This window comes from Gavia stellata, chromosome 36 (genome assembly GCF_030936135.1).
Source record: "Gavia stellata isolate bGavSte3 chromosome 36, bGavSte3.hap2, whole genome shotgun sequence".
NCBI lineage: Eukaryota > Metazoa > Chordata > Aves > Gaviiformes > Gaviidae > Gavia > Gavia stellata.
Window position 1 is genome coordinate 17,770 of NC_082629.1, and position 22,211 is coordinate 39,980.

A 22,211-nucleotide genomic window follows, 5' to 3' on the forward strand; every position below is an offset into this window, starting at 1 on the left:
GCGAGGGGCTGTGCCGTGGGGATGTATGGTGCAGGGTCGGTGGGGGGGGGATACTGCGGAGGGGATGTATAGGTCGGGGGGGATATAGGGCGAGGCTGGGGGGTACTGGAGGGGGGGGTTATGGGGCAGGGCCAGGGGAATGTATAGGGCAGGATTGGGGGAATGTATAGGGCAGGGCTGTGGGGGTACTGCAGGGGGGGTTATGGGGCAGAGCTGGGGGAATGTATAGGGCAGGATTGGGGGAATGTATAGGGCAGGGCTGTGGGGGTACTGCAGGGGGGGTTATGGGGCAGGGCCAGGGGAATGTATAGGGCAGGATTAGGGGAATGTATAGGGCAGGGCTGTGGGGGTACTGCAGGGGGGGTTATGGGGCAGGGCTGGGGGAATGTATAGGGCAGGGCTGTGGGGGTTCTGCAGGGGGGGTTATGGGGCAGGGCTGGGGGAATGTATAGGGCAGGATTAGGGGAATGTATAGGGCAGGGCTGTGGAGGTACTGCAGAGGAGGTTATGGGGCAGGGCTGGGGGAATGTATAGGGCAGGATTGGGGGAATGTATAGGGCAGGGCTGTGGGGGTTCTGCAGGGGGGGTTATGGGGCAGGGCTGGGGGAATGTATAGGGCAGGATTAGGGGAATGTATAGGGCAGGGCTGTGGAGGTACTGCAGAGGAGGTTATGGGGCAGGGCTGGGGGAATGTATAGGGCAGGATTGGGGGAATGTATAGGGCAGGGCTGTGGGGGTACTGCGGGGGGGGGGGTTATGGGGCAGGGCCGGGGGAATATATAGGGCAGGATTAGGGGAATGTATAGGGCAGGGCAGGGGGGATGTATAGGGGCCATGGGGGGTGATCTGGGGGCCCTGCGGCAGGTGGGGGGAGCTGCTCGGTGGGGAGGGGGCTGCCTGGGGCAGGCGGGTGACGGGGGATCAGTGGGGGCCGATGAAGCCTGAGGCGCCTTTTGGGGTGAGCTGGGGGCGGCTGACTGGGGGGACACCTTCCCCCAGGAGCCCCCCCCCCACCCGCAGACCCACTGACCCCCACTCTTCCCCCTCCCCGCAGGACCTCCGCAGCCCCCCCCAACCCCGGCGATGCCGGTGATCTCCCCTCCGCCATGCTCCTCGCCTCCTACGCCGCCTGCGCCCTCCTCCTGGCCGCCTGCCTGGCGCTGGAGCTGGCCGCCTGCCGCTCCCGCCCCCCTGCCGCCCCCCACCACGCCAACCCGGCCTTCCGCCGCTTCCAGCGCGGCTACTACTGCGTCTACCTGCCGGCACTGGCCGCCGACTGGCTGCAGGGACCCTACCTCTACAAACTCTACCAGCACTACCGCTTCCTGGAGGGACAGATCGCCATCCTCTACGTCTGCGGTTTGGCCTCCAGCGTCCTTTTCGGGTTGGTTTCCTCTTCTTTAGTAGCTCGATTGGGTCGGAAAAAATCCTGCGTCCTTTTTTCCTTGACCTACTCGATTTGTTGTTTGGCCAAACTCTCCCGGGATTATCTGGTGCTGGCAGTGGGGAGAGTTTTAGGGGGGTTGTCCACGGCGTTGCTCTTCTCCGCCTTCGAGGCGTGGTACGTCCATGAGCACGTGGAGCGGTACGATTTTCCGACCGAGTGGATCGCCGTCACCTTTTCCCGAGCGGCATTTTGGAACAACGTCATCGCCGTGGGGGCCGGGGGGACGGCCAATTTCTTCGCCGAGTGGTTGGGGTTGGGCCCGGTGGCCCCGTTCATGGTCTCCATCCCCCTCCTGGTGCTGTCGGGGGTCTTGGCCGTGAAAAATTGGGATGAAAACTACGGGAAGAAACGAGCTTTCTCCAAAACCTGCGGCGACGGTTTGAAGTGCCTCCTCAGCGACCGGCGCGTCCTTCTCCTGGGCACCATCCAGGCTCTGTTTGAAAGCGTCATCTACATCTTCATCTTCCTCTGGACCCCCGTCCTGGATCCCCACGGCGCTCCCTTGGGCATCGTCTTCTCCGGCTTCATGGCCGCCAGCATGCTGGGCTCCTCGCTCTACCGCCTGGCCGTCTCCAAGAGGTACCACCTCCAGCCCGTCCACCTCCTCTCCCTCGCCGTCCTCCTGGTTTTCTTCTCCCTCTTCATGCTCACCTTCTCCACCAGCCCCGGCCAGGAGAGCCCCGCCGAGTCCTTCCTCGCCTTCCTCCTCATCGAACTCTCCTGCGGGCTCTACTTCCCGGCCATGGGTTTCCTCCGACGGAAAGTGGTGCCGGAGAAGGATCGCCTGGGGGTCATGAACTGGTTTCGCCTCCCCCTGAACTTACTGGCCTGTCTGGGCTTACTGGTTCTCCACGACAGCGACCGTCAGACGGGCACCCGGAGCATGTTCGGCGTCTGCGCGGGCGTCGCGCTGCTGGCGCTGCTGGCCGTCGGCCGCCTCTTCGCCCTCAGCCGCCACGACGCCGAGCTCCGCCTGCCCGCGCCGCCGGGACAGGCCGACGCTGCCGACGCGGCCCCTGAGCTGTGACGGGGTCCCGCGACGGGTGTCACCCCCTGAGGGACTGTGGAGGGGACATGGGGACACCCTGACCCGCTGCTACAGGGTGAGTGGCCCCCCACGGGTGGCTGATGACCCCCAAAATGGCCTCATCCCCACCACCTCCGTGGTGGAAGGAGGGTCGCAAGCACGCGGGGAGGTGTGTTCTCTCTTTTTAAAAACCAAACCAAAATGAAGTGTGTTTCTGCAGATCCCCATCCTCCCCCAGGGTTTTTTGGGGGAACGTGCTCCGGATCTGCCCCCCTGCCCGACACGGGGGTCTGTGCGCATGCAGGTTGCACACTGGAACTTTGTTCTGAGCAGCGTTGTGTGGAGCTGCGCTTGCAGAACTGTTCCTGGTGCGCGGGGGAGTTTCTGCATCCGCTGGCGTTTCCGTTGCACCAACACGTGGCCGTCCCGCTCGACACAGAGCCGCCTCCCAGCGCCTCGTTGCACGCCGATCCGCACGCACCCCCTCGCACGCTTCCCCGTGCGCCAGCGCTGCAGTGGGCAGTGATCCCAGCACCTCGCTGCACACCGGCAGCCTCGTTGCGCGCCGGTCCTGCACTCCTGGGGCGCAGGCATCCTTGCACGCCCAATCCCCATTGCATGGGCGTCCTTGCACGCCGTAAAGCTGTTGTGCACTGGTCCCTGGGCACCAGCACCCGTCGTACGCTCCCTGCAGGCACACCACCAGCCCCACGTTGCACGGGGGTCCCTGCACATCCACGCCTGTTACACGGCAGCCCTTGCACACCCACACCCGTTGCAGGGGGAGGTCCCTGCACGCTGTTAGGGATTTACCCACGCCGGCCACCCTAACAGGGGCCGACCCTGGGATCCCGCTGAGAAGGCAGAGTCCCAGGGAAGGTTTCCCATCCCTCTTTGAGGAGTTCTCGGGTGACAGCTCGAGCTGGCTGCCTCCGGAGAGGGACCCCTACCCCCACTCATGCCCCCCAGTTACACCCGTACCACCCAGCACCCCATCCCCAGGTCCAACCCCTTAATTCTGGTCAGTGGTCTCTTGATTTCTTACTGGGTTTCACTTCTGAAGTCACCTCACTCTCCTGGGATTGGACCCATTGGAGGGGGTCCAGGGGAGGCCCCAGAAATGGTCGGGGGGGCTGGAACCCCTCTGCTATGAGGACAGGCTGGGAGAGTCGGGGGTGTTCAGCCTGGAGAAGAGAAGGCTCCGGGGAGAGCTTGTTGCGGCCTTTCAATATGTAAAGGGGCTGAGAAGAAAGATGGGGACTGACTTTTCAGCAGGGCCTGCAGCGATAGGACAAGGGGGAATGGTTTTAAGCTACAAGAGGGGAGATTTAGACTAGACATAAGGAAGAAATGTTTTACGCTGAGGGTGGTGAGGCACTGGCCAGGGCTGCCAGGGACGAGGTGGATGCCCCATCCCTGGAAACACTCAAGGCCAGGTTGGACGGGGCTCTGAGCACCCGGATCTGCTTGGAGATGTCCCTGCTCATGGCAGGGGTTGGACTAGGTGACCTTTAAAGGTCCCTTCCAGCCCAAAACCGTTCTGTGAATTGTTTCCTTGGTCCTTATCTTCTTCGCTCCGCTCCCACCTGCCGGGTTCAGCCAGCTCCGTCTTTGCAGCCTTAGTTTTATCGGGAAGTTGAGGCTCGGTCAGCTCCCGAGGCGTCGGCTCCCTCGGCTGCTGGCGCTGGGTGAGACTTTTTGGAGGGGAGGGCACGGTTAATCAAACCTCTGTTTGCACGGGGGTCCCGCACTCGTCGCAGGGGGGTCCCGCACGCCGTGGGAGCTGCGTGGGAGCTGGAGGCGGCCGTGAGGCCTCTCAGCAGCAGCCAAAACACCCCGGCAGTATCGGACACCGGCTGTGTGCTCCCGAACCCAAGGCTGCTGCCGAGAAAAATAACTGTCCCGGCCAGAGCAGCACGGGGGGGGGTCTGCACAGCCGCCCCCGTCGCATGGGGGTCCTGCACAATGGCCCCCATCGCATGAGGGTCCCCGTGCAGCCGCCCCATCGCATGGGGGTCCTGCACAGCCACCCCCATCGCATGGGGGTCCTGCACAACCGCCCCATCGTACGGGGGTCCTGCACAACCACCCCGTTGCACGAGGGTCCCCATGCAGCCGCCCCCCATTGCACGAGGGTCTCTGCACAATCATTACCATCGCACGGGGGTCCTGCACAACCGTCTCGTTGCACGGGGGTCCTGCACAGCCACCCCCATTGCATGAGGGTCCCCATGCAGCCGCCCCCGTCGCATGGGGGTCCTACACAGCCGCCCCATCGTACGGGGGTCCTGCACAACCGCCCCCATTGCATGAGGGTCCCCACGCCCCCGTCGCATGGGGGTCCTGCACAACCGCCCCGTCGCATGGGGGTCCTGCACAGCCGCCCCCGTCGCATGGGGGTCCTGCACAACTGCCCCGTCATACAGGGGTCCTGCACAGCTGCCCCTATCGCATGAGGGTCCCCGTGCAGCCACCCCCGTCGCACAGGGGTCCTGCACAGCTGCTCCATCGCATGGGGGTCCTGCATAACCACCCCGTTGCACACGAGGGTCCCCATGCAGCCGCCCCCCATTGCACGAGGGTCTCTGCACAATCACTACCATCGCATGGGGGTCCTGCACAACCGTCTCGTTGCACGGGGGTCCTGCACAGCCACCCCCATTGCATGAGGGTCCCCGTGCAGCCACCCGTGTCGCACGGGGGTCCCCATGCAGCCGCCCCCCGTTGCACGAGGGTCTCTGCACAATCACTACCATTGCATGGGGGTCCTGCACAACCGTCTCGTTGCACGGGGGTCCTGCACAGCCACCCCCATTGCATGAGGGTCCCCATGCAGCCACCCCTGTCGCACGGGGGTCCTGCACAGCTGCTCCATTGCATGGGGGTCCTGCATAGCCACCCCTATCGCACGGGGGTCCTGCACAACCGCCCCCATTGCACGAGGGTCCTGCACAACCGCCCCCATCGCATGAGGGTCCCACGCCGCCGCCCCCGTCGCATGGGGGTCCTGCACAGCTGCTCCATCGCATGGGGGTCCTGCACAACCACCCCATTGCACGGGGGTCCCCGTGCAGCCGCCCCCCGTTGCACGAGGGTCCCTACACAATCGCTACCATCGCACGGGGGTCCTTGCACACTGCCCCCCGCCATTGCACGGAGGTCCCCACACACTGTCCCCGTTGCACGGGGGTCCCTGTGCACCGACCCCCCCCGTTGCACGGGGGTCTCCGCGCACCATCACCCCGTTGCACGGGGGTCCCCCTGCAGCCGCCCCCCGTTGCACGAGGGTCCCTGCACAGCCACCACCGTCGCACGGGGGTCCTTGCACACCGGTTCCCATTGCACAAGGGCCCCCCCGCACCCCCCCCACCGCACAGGGGGTTCCTGCACGATCGCCACCATCGCTCGGGAACGGGGGGGGGGGGTCCCCGCGCAGCACGAAGCGCCGTGCGCATGCGCACCCCATCCGGGGTGAGAACTACAACTCCCAGCGTGCCCCGCGCGGGCGGACCGGTGGAGCCGTGCGCTGATTGGCTGCGGAGGGTATTTGAACGGGGCGCGCGACCCGGCCTGGACCCAACGGCGGCGGCGGCGGCGGTGCAGCGTGAGTCTGAGGGGCCGCGGATACGGGGAGGGGGGGACTGGAGGGGCTTCCAGGCTGGGGGGGGCTGCGGACCCCCGGGGAGGATGAGGAGTGGGGCTGAGGGCCCCGGGGGTACCGGGGAGTGGGGTCGGGGGGGGCTGTGGGCCCCGGGGGTACCGGGGAGTGGGGTCGGGGGGGGGCTGTGGGCCCCGGGGGTACCGGGGAGTGGGGTCGGGGGGGGGCTGTGGGCCCCGGGGGTACCGGGGAGCGGGGTCGGGGGGGGCTGTGGGCCCCGGGGGTACCGGGGAGTGGGGTCGGGGGGGGGCTGTGGGCCCCGGGGGTACCGGGGAGCGGGGTCGGGGGGGGCTGTGGGCCCCGGGGGTACCGGGGGTCGGGGTCGGGGGGGGCTGTGGGCCCCGGGGGTACCGGGGAGTGGGGTCGGGGGGGGCTGTGGGCCCCGGGGGTACCGGGGGGTGGGGTTGTGGGGGGGCTGTGGGCCCCGGGGGTACCGGGGGTCGGGGTCGGGGGGGGCTGTGGGCCCCGGGGGTACCGGGGAGTGGGGTCGGGGGGGGCTGTGGGCCCCGGGGGTACCGGGGGGTGGGGTTGTGGGGGGGCTGTGGGCCCCGGGGGTACCGGGGAGTGGGGTCGGGGGGGGCTGAGGGCCCCGGGGGTGCCGGGGAGTGGGGTCGGGGGGGGCTGAGGGCCCCGGGGGTACCGGGGAGTGGGGTCGGGGGGGGCTGTGGGCCCCGGGGGTACCGGGGAGTGGGGTCGGGGGGGGGCTGTGGGCCCCGGGGGTACCGGGGAGCGGGGTCGGGGGGGGCCGAGGAGAGGCACTGGGGGACCTGTGTGCCCTGGGGGGGCTTGGGATTGAGGCCGAGGGGGGCTGCATGCCCTGGGGGGGGTGAGGATTGGGGCTGGGGGGGGCTGCAGGCATGGGGGGGGTGGCAATGGGCCCTGGGGGGAGACTGAGGAGTGCGGGGGGACACACACATGACTTGGGGGGGGGGTCTCCAGGCCACAGAGAGGCTGTGAGCATCTGGAGAGTGGAGCTGTGGGTTTCTGGGGAGCAGGAGAATGGTGGGGGGGGGGGCTGTGAGCATGGGGGGGGGCTGGGCAGTGGGGCTGGGAGTTGCCTGCAAGCACCGGGGAGTGGGGCTGGGGTCTGTGGGGGTCCCACACCCTTCCCTGCCTGCCCCAGTTGCCAGCCTGGTGTCACATGTGAAGCACCTCAGAGGAGCTGATTTCGCCGCCCGGATGGACAGCTGGAAGGGCATAGACGAGCTGCTCGCCGAGCTGTCGGTGAGCCAGGGACTGGGGGGCCCCGCTGCCGGCACCGTGGGGGGGGAATACTCCCCCGGAGCATCCTGGGCTGGGTGCTGGGGGGGGTCTGACACCCTCCCCAGGAATGCCTCTTATGCTTCCAGAGAGATGCCTCCAACGCCAGCCAGGCCTCCCGGCTGCGGAAAAGCCAGCTCTGCGACAGAGCCCTGCGGTATTGCGTTGAGCGGATGGCGGAGCCCGGGGGCTGCCCGGCATATGCCACCAGACTGGTGGCCGCGGCCGAGGAGGCGTGCCAGGGCTACCTGACCGCCGTGCCGCAGCCTGCTCCGCTCTACCTGGAGAAGATCCTCTACCATCTGCTGAGGAACGCGGTCGGCCGGGGGAGCGGCGATGCCTGCTGGAGGGTGGCCGAACTCCTCCGTGCTCGGCTGCTGACCTACCGCCCCGGCCAGGCGCCCTCCAAGGACTTCACGGCCATCGCCTACAGCAGCTTCAGTGTGCTCTGGAGAGGGGCAGACACCCTGGCCGAGCCCAACCGGCCACAGGAGAAGGGTAGAGCCATCTTCTCAGTCCGTCTGCGAGCCCTGCGCTTTCTTCTGCTGCTGGAGGAGGACGGGGCGGCCTTGCTGCCGCTGCAGCCCCCCTTCTTCAACTCCCAGACGGCGCAGCAGGTGGCTGCCGCTGCTGCCTTGTATGAAGCCCAGTGGGCACCGTCCTCGGATTTCCTCGGCCGACAGCTCGGGGACTGCTTGCTCACGGCTCTGCGAAAGGAGGCGACGGAGCCTCCCACCCTCCAGCAATCCCTCTGCTTCTTTGAGCTCACCCTGGAGCAGTGCCGGCATTTCTGCAAGAGCGGCCGGTACAGGGAGGCTAAAGCAGCAGTAAAGGACGCGAGGAGCTTCCTGGGGGCCACCGGCAGCTCCGCAAAATCTTTTGGTGACCCCCTTTCCCTCCTGGATGCCGGGGTTCAGCTGAGCCAAGCGCTGGCCGAGAGCGCTTCCCCCGCGGGGCCACCCTTCTCCCAGGCTGCGGCGGCTCTCAGTGCGGCGGCAGCGGCCTCGGAGCAGTTCCTCAGGGTGCTGGCTGAGAGCTGCCAGTTCATCATCTCCTCCCTTGGCGAGTACGTGAAGAGGAGCAAGCAGCAGCCCTTCAGCCAGGAGGATGTGCTCGGCCTCTGTGCCTTCACCGAGGGGCACTGCCGTGTCCTCCACCGGCTGCTGGAGAGGGTGAGGCTGGGGCTGGGACTGGGGTGACCGCGTAGTCTGGTTGATCAGAGTCTCTCTGAGCAGCTGGAGGGTTTGTAGGCCCGCTCCGGGCTCGATGCTCCCCTTAATCCATCATCTGAGTGTCCCTCTCTGGTGTCCCCGTCCTGAGCAGCACCACCCAGGTCCTACAAATGCTGCTTTTCTCCTTTCCTCCCTTCTGCAGGTTCCTCCTGACGGTGTCAAACAGAAGCTCATGGTGAAGCAGCTGCTCTACCGCAGCCTCCAGCTCTTTGCTGGTGTGACCTACGACGCCTTCCAGTGCTCCCAGGTACCAGCCGCGGAGGGGACAATCCCCGGCACTGGGAGAGGGCAAGACCCTCGCGTGCTGAGTAGCTTCTCCCTTCAGAGGTGGCACGTTGGTGGGGTTGGAAGGGGCTGCTCAAGCCGCCCCGGGGACTTTCTGGGGGGGCTGTGGGTCCCCAGTGGCCACCCTCTCCCCGCAGCCGTTGCAGGCGGCAGGCTGGCCAGGTCTGGAGCGGCTGACGGAGAGCTGCAGGAGGAGCGTGGCGTGGATGCTGGAGGCGCTGGAGGGGCTCCCCGAGAGCGAGCGAGCCAAGTACCTGGACGTCACCGGTCAGTGCCACAGCGGCGGGTGGGACCAAACCTGGCTCGGGGTGAATGCAGTCACAGAGCTCAGTGTCTGCGTACCCGGGGAGCAACGAGGGGGTTCTCTGCCACGCAAAGTACGTGGCTGCTGGGGCCAGGGCAGAGGGTGACAGTCCCTGGCTGGACAAGGAGAAGAGGGGTCGTTCTCTTTCCATCACGTCTTTTAAGATTTGGGTTTTGATTGCGGCAGTGTCGTGTGCCTTCAAGCTGGCCTACATCTTCTACAACCAGAACCTTCACAAGGAGGCCAGCTCTGTCTGCGAGCTCCTCTGCAAGAGGCTGCAGACAGCAGATGCCTACGCATGTCCGGAGATACCCCCGGAGAGGGTAAGTGCTTGTCTGATGCTTCTGGCACAAACAGAGCTGAACTGAACAGTCTGGTCCTGGTGCCAGGGGAGAAAAGGAAAGGATGGGACCAGCTTTTCCTCCTGGAACAACCCCAATTCCCTGCTCCGATGCCTTCCCTTTGCCCTTGCAGGGAAGAGGATTGTGGTATGGGACATGGGAGACAGGGAGCTTCCTCCCACATGGTGCTGAAGCCGATTCTCTGTGCTCTCCCCGCAGCTGCACAAATGCTTCAGGCTGCAGGTGGAAAGCTACCGCAAGCTGGGGCAGCTGGAGAGCGCCCTGGCGTGTGTGGTGCAGTGGCTGGCCGCGCTGCGGGGCCGGATCGGGGAGCTGCTGGCAGAGCCCCTTTCCCTCTGGGTCAGAGTCAAAACGGACGCTGTGAAACAGGGGGCTGAGGAGTTACAGTTACGGTAAGACCTGGAAGGCCGCCCAGTGCGTGGGGGGTGGATGTCTTGAGAGCTGCGGTTCCCAAGCTGGTAAAATGAGGATGTTTCTCCCTGCGAGACGTGCCCAGCTCCACCGCGCTCTGTGCAGAGCCCCGCTACACCTCCTGTTTCCCACAGGACCCTGAAGGAAGGCTTGGAGGGGCACAGCCTGGACACGGAGACTTTGGTGACTGTCCTCTTTGCGGAGTTGAAGGCCTACAAGACTGTCCGAGCTGACACGGGGCAGGAACGCTACAACGTCCTCTGCGACTTGCTGGAGATCTGCTCGGAGGAGAGCGGCCGCCTGCATGAGCGAGCTATCGGCTTGACAGAGCTGGCCCAGGTCTTGTGCTACCACAGCTACGCCCAGCAGACGGACTGGTGGGTGGACGCCGGCGTGCCGGGATCACCTCCCTGTGTCCCTGGAAGTCCCCAAGGAGCATTTGAGGGTCCTCGGGGGGAGTTTAAAGGATCTGGAGTGTTATTGCTCTGTCCTGGGGTGTATCTGTCCCTCCCCTTACAATGCTCCAGGGGTTTTGGGGGCAGAAGGCTGTTTCTAATCCCTCTCTCCGGCAGCTCCTCCATGGACTCGATCCGTGAAGCTTTGCGGCTGCTGGAGTTGGTGCCCAGGAGTGCCCAGAACCGGGACCGGCTCCTCGATGACCGGGCGCAGGCTCTGCTCTGGCTCTACATCTGCACCCTGGAGTCCAAGCTGGAGAAGGTGGGTGGGAGCAGCAGAGCCGGGCTGTGGATGCCGAAACAGGTCCGGATCTGGAAATGCCACGGGGCTCCGTGCACGCGTTGTGTCCCCTCCTCAGCCTTGCTGGCAACGCTCAGCTCTGCACCGGGGCCGCCAAAAGCCACCCAGACCCTACTGGAAACGCTGTGGTGTCTCTTAATGTGTGTCGCCGCTGCCTTCTCCCCCGCTGCAGAGCATAGAGAGGGACCAGAGAGCCAAAGCTCAGGGGCTGAAGAACCTGGATGACTTTGAGCCCAATGACCTCAACTACGAAGGCAGGCTGCTGGAGGACAGGTTCCTATATGATGGCATCACTTTCAACCTGGCGACAGAGACCGGTGAGGACGCTGGGGGGGTCGGGCCCTTCGTGAAGAGGCTCTCCAGGAGCGCCTGGTTTCGGGTCAGGGTGTCTCAGACCCGTGGTGTGCCCTCAGCTCTGTCCAAAAGCCTGGATGACGCCTTCGCCTTGTGGAAGCAGCTCCTGGCGACGCCGGGCGTCCCGGCCGTGCGCAGCCCCGAGCAGACTATAGCCTCCCTGCGCCTCCTGGCAGCTCTCTACAAGCTGATGGCCAAGGTAACGCTGCTGGGGAGGTGGCCGGTGGGACAGCAGCCTCCCCAGGCGCACGGAGTCCCTCTTGGGGTGGTCTCTGAGCGTAACCACGGGGGTTTTCCTGCCCCCAGCCCTTGCAAGCCATGGAGAGCTACATCCTGGTCAGAGCCCTGTGCAGCGCACTTGGGGACAACCTGGGCGCAGCCAGCGCCCTGTGCCAGGTCACCAAGCTGCTCCTCCAGCTGGAGTGCCCTAGCTATGCCCAGGTAAGTCTGGCAGGGAGGGAAGGGGCTGTGGGGCGAGCTTGGCCGATCCCCGAGGCCGCAGTCCTCATGGCAGCGCGTTGGTTTCCAGCTTTTCCTGAAAGAGGCGGAGTCCTGCCTGCAGAAAGCTGACAGCAGCGATGATTCCTACCTGCTGCTGCAGCAAACCTGCCTCCTCCTCCGCAGCCAGCTGTGCTGTGTCAACCACCGGGTAAGGCTCCTAAAAACCCTTTTTTGTCTCAGAATTAGTGTCAGAGGGCAAGAGGAGACTGCAGCAGCTCCATCTGGCTATCTCAATACCTCTCGCTAGGGACCTTGGGCATGGAGGCACTCTGGACCACGAATGGTGACTCTTTTTCTCCCTCTGCAGATTGAAGAGGGTCTCACCCTGTTGCTGGAGGTGCTCCAGAACCCGACTCTGCAGAAAACCACGAAGGTCTGGTACCTGCTGCAAGCCCACGTCCTTCAGCTGGTGGCCGTCTACCTGAGCCTCCCCGCTGCCCGCCTCTCGCCGGAGCTCCGGCAGCAGATCTTTGTGCAAGGTGTGTTGCTGGGGGATGTTTAAAACACTCCCGGTGAGCACCAGGCTGACAGGGGTCGTGGGCAAAGCTCCGTGCAAACATTTGACCTCTGGGTTTCTCCAAACCAGCCCGTTTGGGGTGAGGAGAGGGAATTTGGGGGAGTCGCTCCGTGCTGGGGCTTGGGAGGGTCTTGGTTGGTGCTGATACCCACTACCGACCTCGCGCAGGGTGGAAGACTCCCGAGGCGGCTCTTGCCGAAGCCCACAAGCTCTTCCGCAGCATCATCCTCCTGCTGATGGGCAGCGATGTGCTGGGCTGTCAGACAACGGCATCCAACGTCCAGTTTGTGGATTACGGTGAGCCGGTTGCTCGCGTGGACTGAAAGCCAATTGCTCCTCCGGAAAGAGTCGGGCTCCTTGCCTGCCTCTCCGGGAGGAGCAGCTCCAGTCACCTTCCTGTCCTCCCTCGCAGGGGACAATGTGCTGCTGAAGTGGCGAGTGCTGGCTGACACGCTGGCCTGCTCGGAGCACCTCGTGGCTCTCCTCAGCAGGTTGGAGGTGGTGTGTAAAGCCAAAGCCTTCTGCTTGGAGGCCGTCAAGCTGGCTATGAAACTGCAAGCCACCCGGTGGTGAGTTGACCGTTGAGGCGGGGGAAAAGCCTGGCCCTGAGCTTGGGGGACGCTTGGTTAGGGATGAGCTGCCCTGCGGCCACGGGGGACACTGGTGTCTGTGTCCCTTGGTGGGGGACTGGCGCTTGTAGGAGGGTTTGGCACCTTCTCAGCGTGGTCTGGAGCAAGCAGCTGCTCTGGGGTGCGTTATCCCACGAATTCAGCTTGCCATGTCAGACGTGAGCTTGTTCGTCGCTGCCTGCCTGCCTCACTCCCGCACGGCCCTGGGGATGGAGCGATGGCTGTTGTGGGGGGGCTCTGAGGGCTGTTTTTCCCCCCCTCCCCAAGGTGTACGTCCTTCCTGCTGCTGAAGGCCCAGCTGGAACTGCAGCAAAGCGAGCTGGAGCTGAGCCACTTGGACCTCCAGCAGGCTCTCTTCCTCCTGCAGTCTGACACCGGTGAGTCCCCGCTCTGGGCTCGGAGGAAGGGAATGGGAGTGCTGAGTTGAGCCCCAAGCCTGGGCAGTGCCAGGGACGACCCCTCTTGCACCCGCTTTTGGGCTGGGGTGAAAGATCTGCCTTGAGCAGATGCTGCTGGAGCAGCTGATCCCTGTCACCCAGGAGGATGCAGAGGTGGGGGGTGACTCTGAACCATGCTTTGGCTTATCGAGCGACTCCTCCAGACGATAAAGGTGTAGCTGGGGAAAGCAGAAGCGTTGTATCCAGCTTCCCGCACCCCTCCTTGGGCTGGCTGCCGCAGGGGCTGAGGGAGGGCTGTGCAGGGAGGATGCCGAAATAACCCTCCCCTCTGCCCGCAGAGTTTAACGCCAGCAAGAAGCAGAAAGGCCAGACGAAGATTCTGCCCAGGAAGTGCAAACTCGAGGGCAAGAAGCCGCGGGACACCATCTCTGAGCCCCCCAGGGAAGAGGAGGGTTTCCTGAAGGGCCCCGCGCTGGAGTTTGTGGACACAGTGAGCGGGCCGGAGAAGGCGGATGCTCTCACTGCCTCACCGGAGCTGAAACCCGAGAGGAGGAAGAGACTGGCCTTCCTCGCCCACCCGGCAGCTTGCCCGTGCTGCCTCTGCTCCGACCTGGCCCTCTCGGCTCTCTGCCTGCGCTGGCTCCTCTCCTGCGCCCAGGGCGAGCTGGCCGCGGGCAGCGTGGCCAAGGGGCTGGGTCTGATCCATGCCATGCTGCCGCGCTGCGCCGCCGTGGCCACCCGCTTTGCCGCCGTGCTGCGAGACAAGCTGTGGGGTGGCTCCGTCAGCCGGGACCTGCCTGCGCTGGAGCTGCTGGACAATTTGGTGGCCACTGGCTATGCCACGTTGGCCCTTCAGAGCCTGGCCAGCCCTCAGTTGGCAGAGGAGCTGCAGGAGGAGCTGGAGACGGGGTTGACCTTCCTAGTGTCCTGCAGACCCCACCTGCCCAGCCTGGAGGTCTCTAGGGCCAGCCTACTGCTCACCAGAGCTGTGGCCACTATTTGCCGCCTGGCTTCCAAGCATGGTGACTCTGTGGATGGCGTCTTTGCCGGCTCTTGGACCTGGCACCTGCCCACGCTGACTCCGGCGGAGCCCGAAGTGGTGGCCGTGCACCGGACCCTCAAGACGGACAAGGCTCAACCCCAAAGGTGCAAAAACAAGACAGCATTGGCCCGCGCCGTGCCCAAACCCAGAGTGAAGAAGAGCCAGAGAGCGAAGCCCCTGGCTGTGCCCAACACCGATGATGTCTTTGCTCTGGGTGACTCGGACAGCGAGGTGCCCCCCATCGTCATCCGGCCGGTGACAGTGCCCTGCACCCCACACCAAAAAGCCTGTCCCCCTGCCAAGGCACGCGCAGCCCCTGGCCCCAGGACTCCCTTCACCATCTTCAGCGAATCCTCCCCGCCGGCCAGCAAGTCGCGGCTCCTGCGAGCGCCCAAAGCCTTGGGGAAAGTGAAGTCTCGCCTAAAGGTGAGTGGGGAGGGCGGCGAGGGGCAGCCCGGTGCACCCAGTACCAGCCCTGACACCCCTCTGTCCCTCTGCTTTAGGTGACATTCAGTGATGACAGTGACATGGAGGATCCCGGCGCGGGGCTGACCACCGCAGCTACCCGCAAAACATGCTGTACCCGCAAAGCTCTGCCCCCCAAATCCATGGGGTCCCAGGCGAGCTCGCTGGGGTTCGGGGACCAGAGGAGCTGTGCCCAGCCCCGGAGAGGGCGACCGGGCACCCGCCGAGCCGGCGCTGCAGAGAAGAGGGAGCGGGTGACCCGCAGGGCTCCTGGCAAGAGAGCGGAGGAGGAACGGGAGCTTCTGAGGGCCATTGAGGAAGAAGAGAAGGTGGAGGAAGAGCTTGAGATCAGCTTTGAGGCCTTGCAGGTCTCTGAGGAAGAGGAGGGAGCTGCAGGTGAGCTGGGCTACCCCAGGGATTGGGGGGGTCTTGCCTAAGCGGTTGCATCGGGCTGTCCCTACCGCTGCCACCGGTCCCAGGGACCAGGCACCTCCGTCTCTCCCCGCAGGCAGGAGACGGCTGCCTCGGCGCAGGCAGGAGGGCGCAGATGGGGAGCACAAGGTCCTGCAGCAAGAAGCCGGCGAGGACGTCCTGGCGGCACAGTGGCCGGGCAGCGGGGACCCCCTGCACCTGGAGGGGACCCTCTCCTCCGCTCTGCCCACGGCTGGCGGTGAGCACCCGGCACGGTGTGGGTGGGGAGATTGTGGTGCTGGGGAGCTGCGGGGGGAGGAAAGCTAAAGCTGAGCCTCTTGGTTGAAGTCAGTGGCACCTCTGCAAAAACAATTAAATTGGGTAAAATGTCCTGTATGGGTAGAAGGCAAAACAGCTGAGGAGGAGGAGGGGCTGCTCCCTGGTGCCAGGGGAAGGAGTTCTAATTTTTTGTCTGCGTTTCATAGAATCACAGAATGGTTTTGGGCTGGAAGGGACCTTTAAAGGTCACCTAGTCCAACCCCTGCCATGAGCAGGGACATCTCCAAGCAGATCAGGGTGCTCAGAGCCCCGTCCAACCTGGCCTTGAGTGTTTCCAGGGATGGGGCATCCACCTCGTCCCTGGGCAGCCCTGGCCAGTGCCTCACCACCCTCAGCGTAAAACATTTCTTCCTTATGTCTAGTCTAAATCTCCCCTCTTGTAGCTTAAAACCATTCCCCCTTGTCCTATCGCTGCAGGCCCTGCTGAAAAGTCAGTCCCCATCTTTCTTCTTAGCCCCTTTACATATTGAAAGGCCACAACAAGCTCTCCCCGGAGCCTTCTCTTCTCCAGGCTGAGCAACCCCGACTCTCCCAGCCTGTCCTCATAGCAGAGGGGTTCCAGCCCCCCTGACCATTTCTGGGGCCTCCCCTGGACCCCCTCCAACAGGTCCATGTCTTTCCTGTGCTGAGGACCCCAGAGCTGGACGCAGTATTCCAGGGGGGTCTCACCAGAGTGGAGCAGAGGGGCAGAACCACCTCCCTCGACCTGCTGGCCACACCACGTTGGATGCAGCCCAGGATACGGTTGGCTTTCTGGGCTGCCAACACACAGTGCTGGCTCATGTCCGGCTTTTCATCCCCCGGTACCCCCAAGTCCTTCTCCGCAGGGCTGCTCGCAACCCCTTCATCCCCCAGCCTATATGGATACTGGGCATTGCTCCAACCCCGGTGCAGGACCTTGCTCTTGGCCTTGTTGAACTTCATGAGGTTCCTGAGCTTGTCCAGGTCCCTCTGGATGGCATCCCGTTCCTCTTGAGTGTCAACCGCACCACTCAGCTTGGTGTCATCTGCAAATCTGCTGAGGGTGCACTCGCTCCCACTGTCTACCTCGTTAATGAAGATATTAAACAGTACTGGTCCCAATACGGACCCCTGAGAGACACCGCTCGTCATTGAGCCGTCGACCACTACTCTGCATGCGACCATCCAACCAATTCCTTATCCGCCAAAGAGTCCATCCATCAAAGCTGTATCTCTCCAATTTAGAGAGAGGGATATTGTGTGGGACCATGTCAAAGGCCTTACAGAAGTCCGGACAGATGACATCTGTAGCTCTTCCCTTGTCCACTGATGTAGTCACTGTCAAAGAAGGCCACTGGGTCGGTCAGGCAGGACTTGCCCTTGGTGAAGCCACGCTGGCTGTCTCGAATCACCTCCCTGTCCTCCATGTGCCTCAGCATAGCTTCCAGGAGGCTCTGGTCCATGATATTCCCAGGCACAGAGGCGAGGCTGACAGGTCGGTAGTTCCCAGGGTCCTCCTTTCTACCCTTTTTAAGAACGGGTGCAACGTTTCCCTTTTCCCAGTCATCAGGGGCTTCACCTGACTGCCACGGCTCGTCCGATATCGCGAAGAGTGGCTTGGCAACTACATCAGCCAGTTCCCTCGGGACTCTGGGATGCATCTCGTCGGGTCCCATAGGCTTACGTATGTTCAGGTTCCTCTGGTGGTCACGAACCTGACCCTCTCTTACAGCAGGAGGGACTTTGCTCCCCTGGTCCCCGTCTTGCGGTCCCTCCACTCGAGAGGTGGGGGAAGAGAGGTTGCCAGTGAAGACCAAGTCAAAAGAGTTGTCGAGCACGTCAGCCTTCTGTCTGTTGTTACCTGTCTGCCAGTCGTGTTCATCGGGGCGGGTACGCTTTCTTTGACCTTCCTTTTCTGGCTGACATCTCTGTAGGAGCCCTTCTCCCTATTCTTTGCGTCCCTTGCCAAGTTCAGCTCCAGCTGCGCCTTGGCCTTCCCGACCCCGTCCCTACACAACCGGGCAGCGTCCCTATTCTCTTCCCAGGATACCTGCTCCTGCTTCTGCTGCCTGTGCGTTTCTCTCCTGCCCTTCAGTTTGACCCACAGGTCTCGACTCATCCACGCCTGTCTCTTGCCTTCCTTTCCTGATTTCTTACCCCCGGGGATCGAGAGCTCTTGTGCTCTTTGGAAAGCATCCTTAAAGATCTGCCAGCTCTGTCCTGCTCCCCCATCCCGGAGGCAGTTTCCCAGAGGGTCCTATTGACCAACTCCTTGAACAGCTGGAAGTTTGCTTTCCGACAATTCAGGGTCCCGACTTTACTCTTTGCCTGTCCCAATTCCCTCAGGGCTGAGAACTCCACCAGCGCACGATCGCTGCAGCCCAGGCTGCCTCCAGTCTTGACGTCACCGATTAGCTCGCTTGCGTTGGTGACCATCAGGTTCATATCGCGTCCTCTCTGGTAGGGCTGTCTATTCCTTGGCTTAAGAAGTTATCCTCAGTGCTCTCCAGGAGTCTCCTGCATTGCCCACAGCTCGCCGTGCTACTTTTCCAGCGGATGTCGGGGTGGTTGAAGCCCCCCGGCGGGGCGAGAGCCTGCGAGTGCGATGCCTCCTGTAGCCGGAGCGAGAAGGCTGCGTCAACAGGCTCTCCTCGATCGGACGACGTGTAGGAAACACCAGCTACAAGGTTCCCTTTGTTGCCTCGGTCTTTAATTCTTACCCATAAGCTTTCAACCTGCTCGTGGCTATTCTTCAGAGACAGCTCTTCACAATCTACCCATTTCTTGACGTAGAAGGCAACCCCTGTGCCCCTCCTTCCTCGCCTGCCCCTTCTGAAGAGCCGGCAGCCAGCGATAGCCGCACTCCAGTCGTGGGATTCATCCCACCAAGCTCTAGTAATGGCCACGAGGTCGCAGCTTTCTAGCGGCGCGGTGGCTTCCAGCTCCTCCCGTTGGTTGCCCGTGCTGTGTGCGTTGGGGTAGAGGCACTTCAGCTGGGCTGTTGGCCGTGTCGCCTTCTCAGGAACACATCTTAATTCCTTTGAGGCGCTTCGCCGGTGTTTCCCTGTTGGCTCCTATTACCCGAGGAGCCCCCGGCTCGTCTCCGTAAGACTTCAAGGGTGCTCCAGTGCACCCAGCATGTCTCAGAGCAACAGGCTGAGGGCCCTCGCTGGCACCCCGTCCCTCTAACCTTGGCGTGGCGTCCCACAGCTTGTCACAGACAGGCCTGATATTATCCCCCTCCTCCTTCGAGTCTAGTTTAAAGCTCTGTCAACAAGCCCTGCCAGACCATGAGCAAAGACCCTCTTCCCCCTTTGAGAAAGGTGAATCCCATCCGATGCCAGCGGTCCTGGTGCCATGTGGACCATCCCATTATCTAAAAACCTGGAATTGCGGCAGTGACACCAGCCACGGAGCCACGTGTTAGACTGGGTGTGTCTGTTCCTTCCAGTGTCGCTGCCCGCAACTGGGAGGATGGAGGAAAAAAATAACCTGTGCTCCGGATTCCCTCACCAACCATCCCAAAGTCCTGAAGTCTCTCTTGATCGCAAAACTACGTGTTGCGGCATCGTCGCCACCCACGTGGAAGAGCAGTGATAGATAATAGTCCGAGGGCTGTACCAGGCTAGGGAGTTTCCTGCCCCAGGGAGGGTCTGTCCGGCATATCGGACCCTCTGCTCCCCTCAAAAGGGAGTCACTTACAACTATAACCCACCTTTTCTTCATCGTGGAGGTGATTGCGATATAGGGGATAGGCCTTCCTGACCTTGGCAACACCTCTGGTGTAGGTGGACTGTCATCCACATCGCTCGTTGACCGGCCTTGCACATCCAGAGCCTCATACCTGTTGTATAAAAGCAGGTGGATATGACCCCAATCTCTTTTAATTGGTAACAAGTTCATTTTCCCCAAATTTGGGGTTGTTCTGGCTGGGCTGGTAACCAGTGAGCGATCTCCCTGTCTTCATCTTGACCCATGGATTTGATTTTTTCTCCTATTTCCTAACCATTTTTTTGGAGGGGGAGTGGGTGAGCGGCTGGGTGGGCGTCATGCTGCGGGCCAAGGGTAAGATGAGGCTGCTCTGCGAGCCTCCAGCGCACGGGATGCTGGTCTTGGACGGGGAGCTGGTGGCCGTGCTGGGGCTGCCACCGTCTGTCACGTCTGTCCCCTCTGCTCCACCACCCCTCGCCGCTGCTCGGAGCGTCGCCTGAGGGCTCAGTGGCTGATCCTGCCCCGGGGTTTTGCTGCTTTGTCCCTTCCAGATATCTCCTCGCTGGACACAGTCCTCGAGCTCCTGAAAGAGGCTTTCAACTGCATCGGCCACTGCCCTCCCGGTGCGCTCTACAGCCAGATCTGCCAGCTCCTGGCTCTGGCCGTGGGGAACCGGGACCCGCTCTCCACCGCGCACCTGCTCTCCGAGTCGGTCTCCATCACCACTCGCCATCAGCTGCTCAGTGTCGTCCACAGGAAGATTCAGTGAGTCCCTCGGTCTTCCCTCCCTTCATCCCCAGAGCATCACGGAGAAGGGGCTCATCCAACACCTCCAGAGCCCCAGCAAAGGTGATTTTGGGGTGGTTATTCCTCCCTGACTGCCTTTCCCTCCGCAGCAAAGAGAAGAAGTCACCAAGGGACGTGGCCGAGCAGCTCCGTGGGCTCTCCTTGCAGGAGGGGAGCGCTGCCCAGCGCAGCCACCACCTCGCCGAGCTCCAGAGACTCTTCATGTTCCGCTCCACAGCGCTGGGGTCTGAGGTGCGGGACAGCTTCCGGACGCAGCTGCAGCAGATCCCCAGCGGTGAGGGCTGATGTGAGCGCAGGGACCGGGTCGTCACCCAGGAGGGTGCTGAGTGACGGAGTGTGCCCTTGGGGCTGTCCGTAAGGTCTGGCTGTGATTTTCAGGGGTGACCGTGTGCGTGTTGACCCTCGCCAGCATCCAGCCTGGCTCCGTAGGGGACACGCTGCTGCTGGCACGGCTGGAGAAGGACACCACTCCCGTGACCATCCGCATCCCCACCGCGCTCGGCAAGGTGAGAGCAGGGATGGGAGAGGGGCAGCCCAGCCACGTTTGGGGCTCGGATCACGGCTCCCTTCCTCCTCCAGGCCCCGCTGCGCTCGGTGCTGAGCGACTTCGACGCCATCCAGAAGGAGCAGAAGGAAGCCAACAGCTGCACGGACAAGCGAGACTGGTGGCTGCGCCGCTCCGAGCTGGACTGCAGGATGAAGGTGAGGGAAAACCACCCCGCGCCCCAGTGCAGTGTGCATTTTGGAGAGGGTTGGGGGGTCTGGACCCCCCCAGTGACTCTCTTGACCTCTTCCAGAGCCTCATCGAGACCCTGGAGACGCAGGTGCTGGGCTGCTGGAGGGGTGCCCTGACCCCCACCGGCCCCGAGCCTGGTCTGGCGGAGGAAGCCGCCCACTTGCATCCCCAGCTCCGCCAGTGCGGCTGGAGGGACTCGGATCCCGCCCTGCTCAAGGTGCCCGGGCTGGGGCAGGATTTGGGGGAGCTGAGCCCTCCTGCTTTGCCAATGCTCACCCCTTCCTCCTCCCCACAGATGGTGCTGAACGCTGCTCCCCTCCTCACCCCCGATGATGTGCAGGCCGTGGCCTTCGGCCTCTGCTCAGCGCAGCCCCGCAAGGCTCAGCTCCTCTTGCAGGAGGCGGTGGAGAAGCGGAGAGCCTGCGCCAAGCAGACCGGCGGCTCCCTCGTCCTGGTTCTGGACAAAGTGAGACCCCCTGCTCCTGCCTCACCTCCTCCTGGCTCTGCTGCCCTCCCGCTCACACCTTCCTCTCCCTCCTCTTCCTCCCAGCACCTGCAGAAGCTGCCCTGGGAGAGCATGGCATGCCTGAAGGCTGTGCCCGTAACCAGGCTCCCTTCCCTGCGCTTCCTGCTCAGCTACTCCCTGGCACAGGAGGTGAGAGGATGGGGGACCCCACGTACCCCAGCCCCGGGGTTTGGGGACCCCTCCCAAACCTTGGGCTGGGTCCCACTCGTCTCCCCCCTCCGGCAGCGGGCAGGGTCCGTGCTGAGCCGCGGAGTGAACCCCAGCAGCACCTTCTACGTCCTCAACCCGCACAGCAACCTCCTGGGCACCGAGGAGCGATTTCGGGGCTGGTTCGAGAGGTGGGTGGCGATCTCGGAGGGGCTGGGGGACTGGGTTGTGCCCCCCACCCCTTCTCACCAGCTCTCCTGCAGCGAGCCCGGCTGGAGGGGGGTGACGGGAGCCGTCCCGAGCCCGGCACAGATGCAGACAGCCCTCCTGGAGCACGACCTCTACATGTGAGCATCACCGGGGCTGCCTGGGGACACCCCGGGAGGGTTACGAGGGCAGCTGGGGCTCACTCCGGGGGGGCTTCTCCCCGTAGCTATGCGGGGCACGGAGCAGGCGCCCGCTTCCTGGACGGACAGACCATCGCCCGGCTGGATTGCCGCGCCGTCGCCCTGCTCTTCGGCTGCAGCAGCGCCGCGCTCACCGTCCGTGGCAGCCTGGAGGGCTCCGGCATCGTCCTCAAGTACATCATGGCTGGTTGGTGAGTTATGAGGGGGTCTTTCCGAGGGGTCAGAGGCTTTGCATGCTCAGGGCTGGGGTTTTTTTGGGGTGGGAGCGGCTCTAACACCCTCCTTCCTTCCAGCCCCTTTGTCCTGGGGAACCTGTGGGATGTGACGGACCGGGACCTGGATCGCTATGCCCAGGCGCTGCTGCAGGGCTGGCTGAGGGGGGGCTCGGGCGCCCCGCTCCTGCCCTACGTCGCCCAGGCGCGCCAAGCCCCCAAACTCAAGTACCTCATCGGGGCGGCCCCCGTTGTCTACGGGCTGCCCGTCTGCCTGCAGTGAGGGCGGGGGGGGTCCCCGTCCTC

At 63.6% G+C, this 22,211-nt stretch overlaps 2 protein-coding genes across 2 annotated transcripts; both read left to right on the forward strand.

Annotated features, from left to right (window-relative positions):
* The first annotated feature begins 1,106 nt into the window (after positions 1-1,106).
* MFSD5 (major facilitator superfamily domain containing 5) lies at positions 1,107-2,474 on the forward strand. The gene has a single exon (XM_059832839.1). It carries the CDS (start codon positions 1,107-1,109, stop codon positions 2,472-2,474), a length of 1,368 nt encoding a protein of 455 aa, XP_059688822.1.
* Positions 2,475-5,927: 3,453 nt separating this feature from the next.
* Positions 5,928-22,188, forward strand: ESPL1 (extra spindle pole bodies like 1, separase). The gene is made up of 30 exons (XM_059832741.1): positions 5,928-6,078; positions 7,256-7,356; positions 7,461-8,564; positions 8,767-8,871; positions 9,056-9,176; positions 9,400-9,536; positions 9,774-9,967; positions 10,121-10,363; positions 10,559-10,703; positions 10,915-11,295; positions 11,403-11,537; positions 11,626-11,745; positions 11,905-12,076; positions 12,283-12,411; positions 12,527-12,683; positions 13,011-13,120; positions 13,480-14,609; positions 14,687-15,044; positions 15,157-15,318; positions 19,622-19,835; positions 19,967-20,151; positions 20,256-20,383; positions 20,457-20,579; positions 20,675-20,830; positions 20,909-21,079; positions 21,164-21,268; positions 21,365-21,477; positions 21,550-21,633; positions 21,720-21,884; positions 21,987-22,188. Exons 1-30 carry the CDS (start codon positions 5,928-5,930, stop codon positions 22,186-22,188), a joined length of 6,801 nt encoding a protein of 2,266 aa, XP_059688724.1.
* The last annotated feature ends 23 nt before the right edge of the window (positions 22,189-22,211 follow it).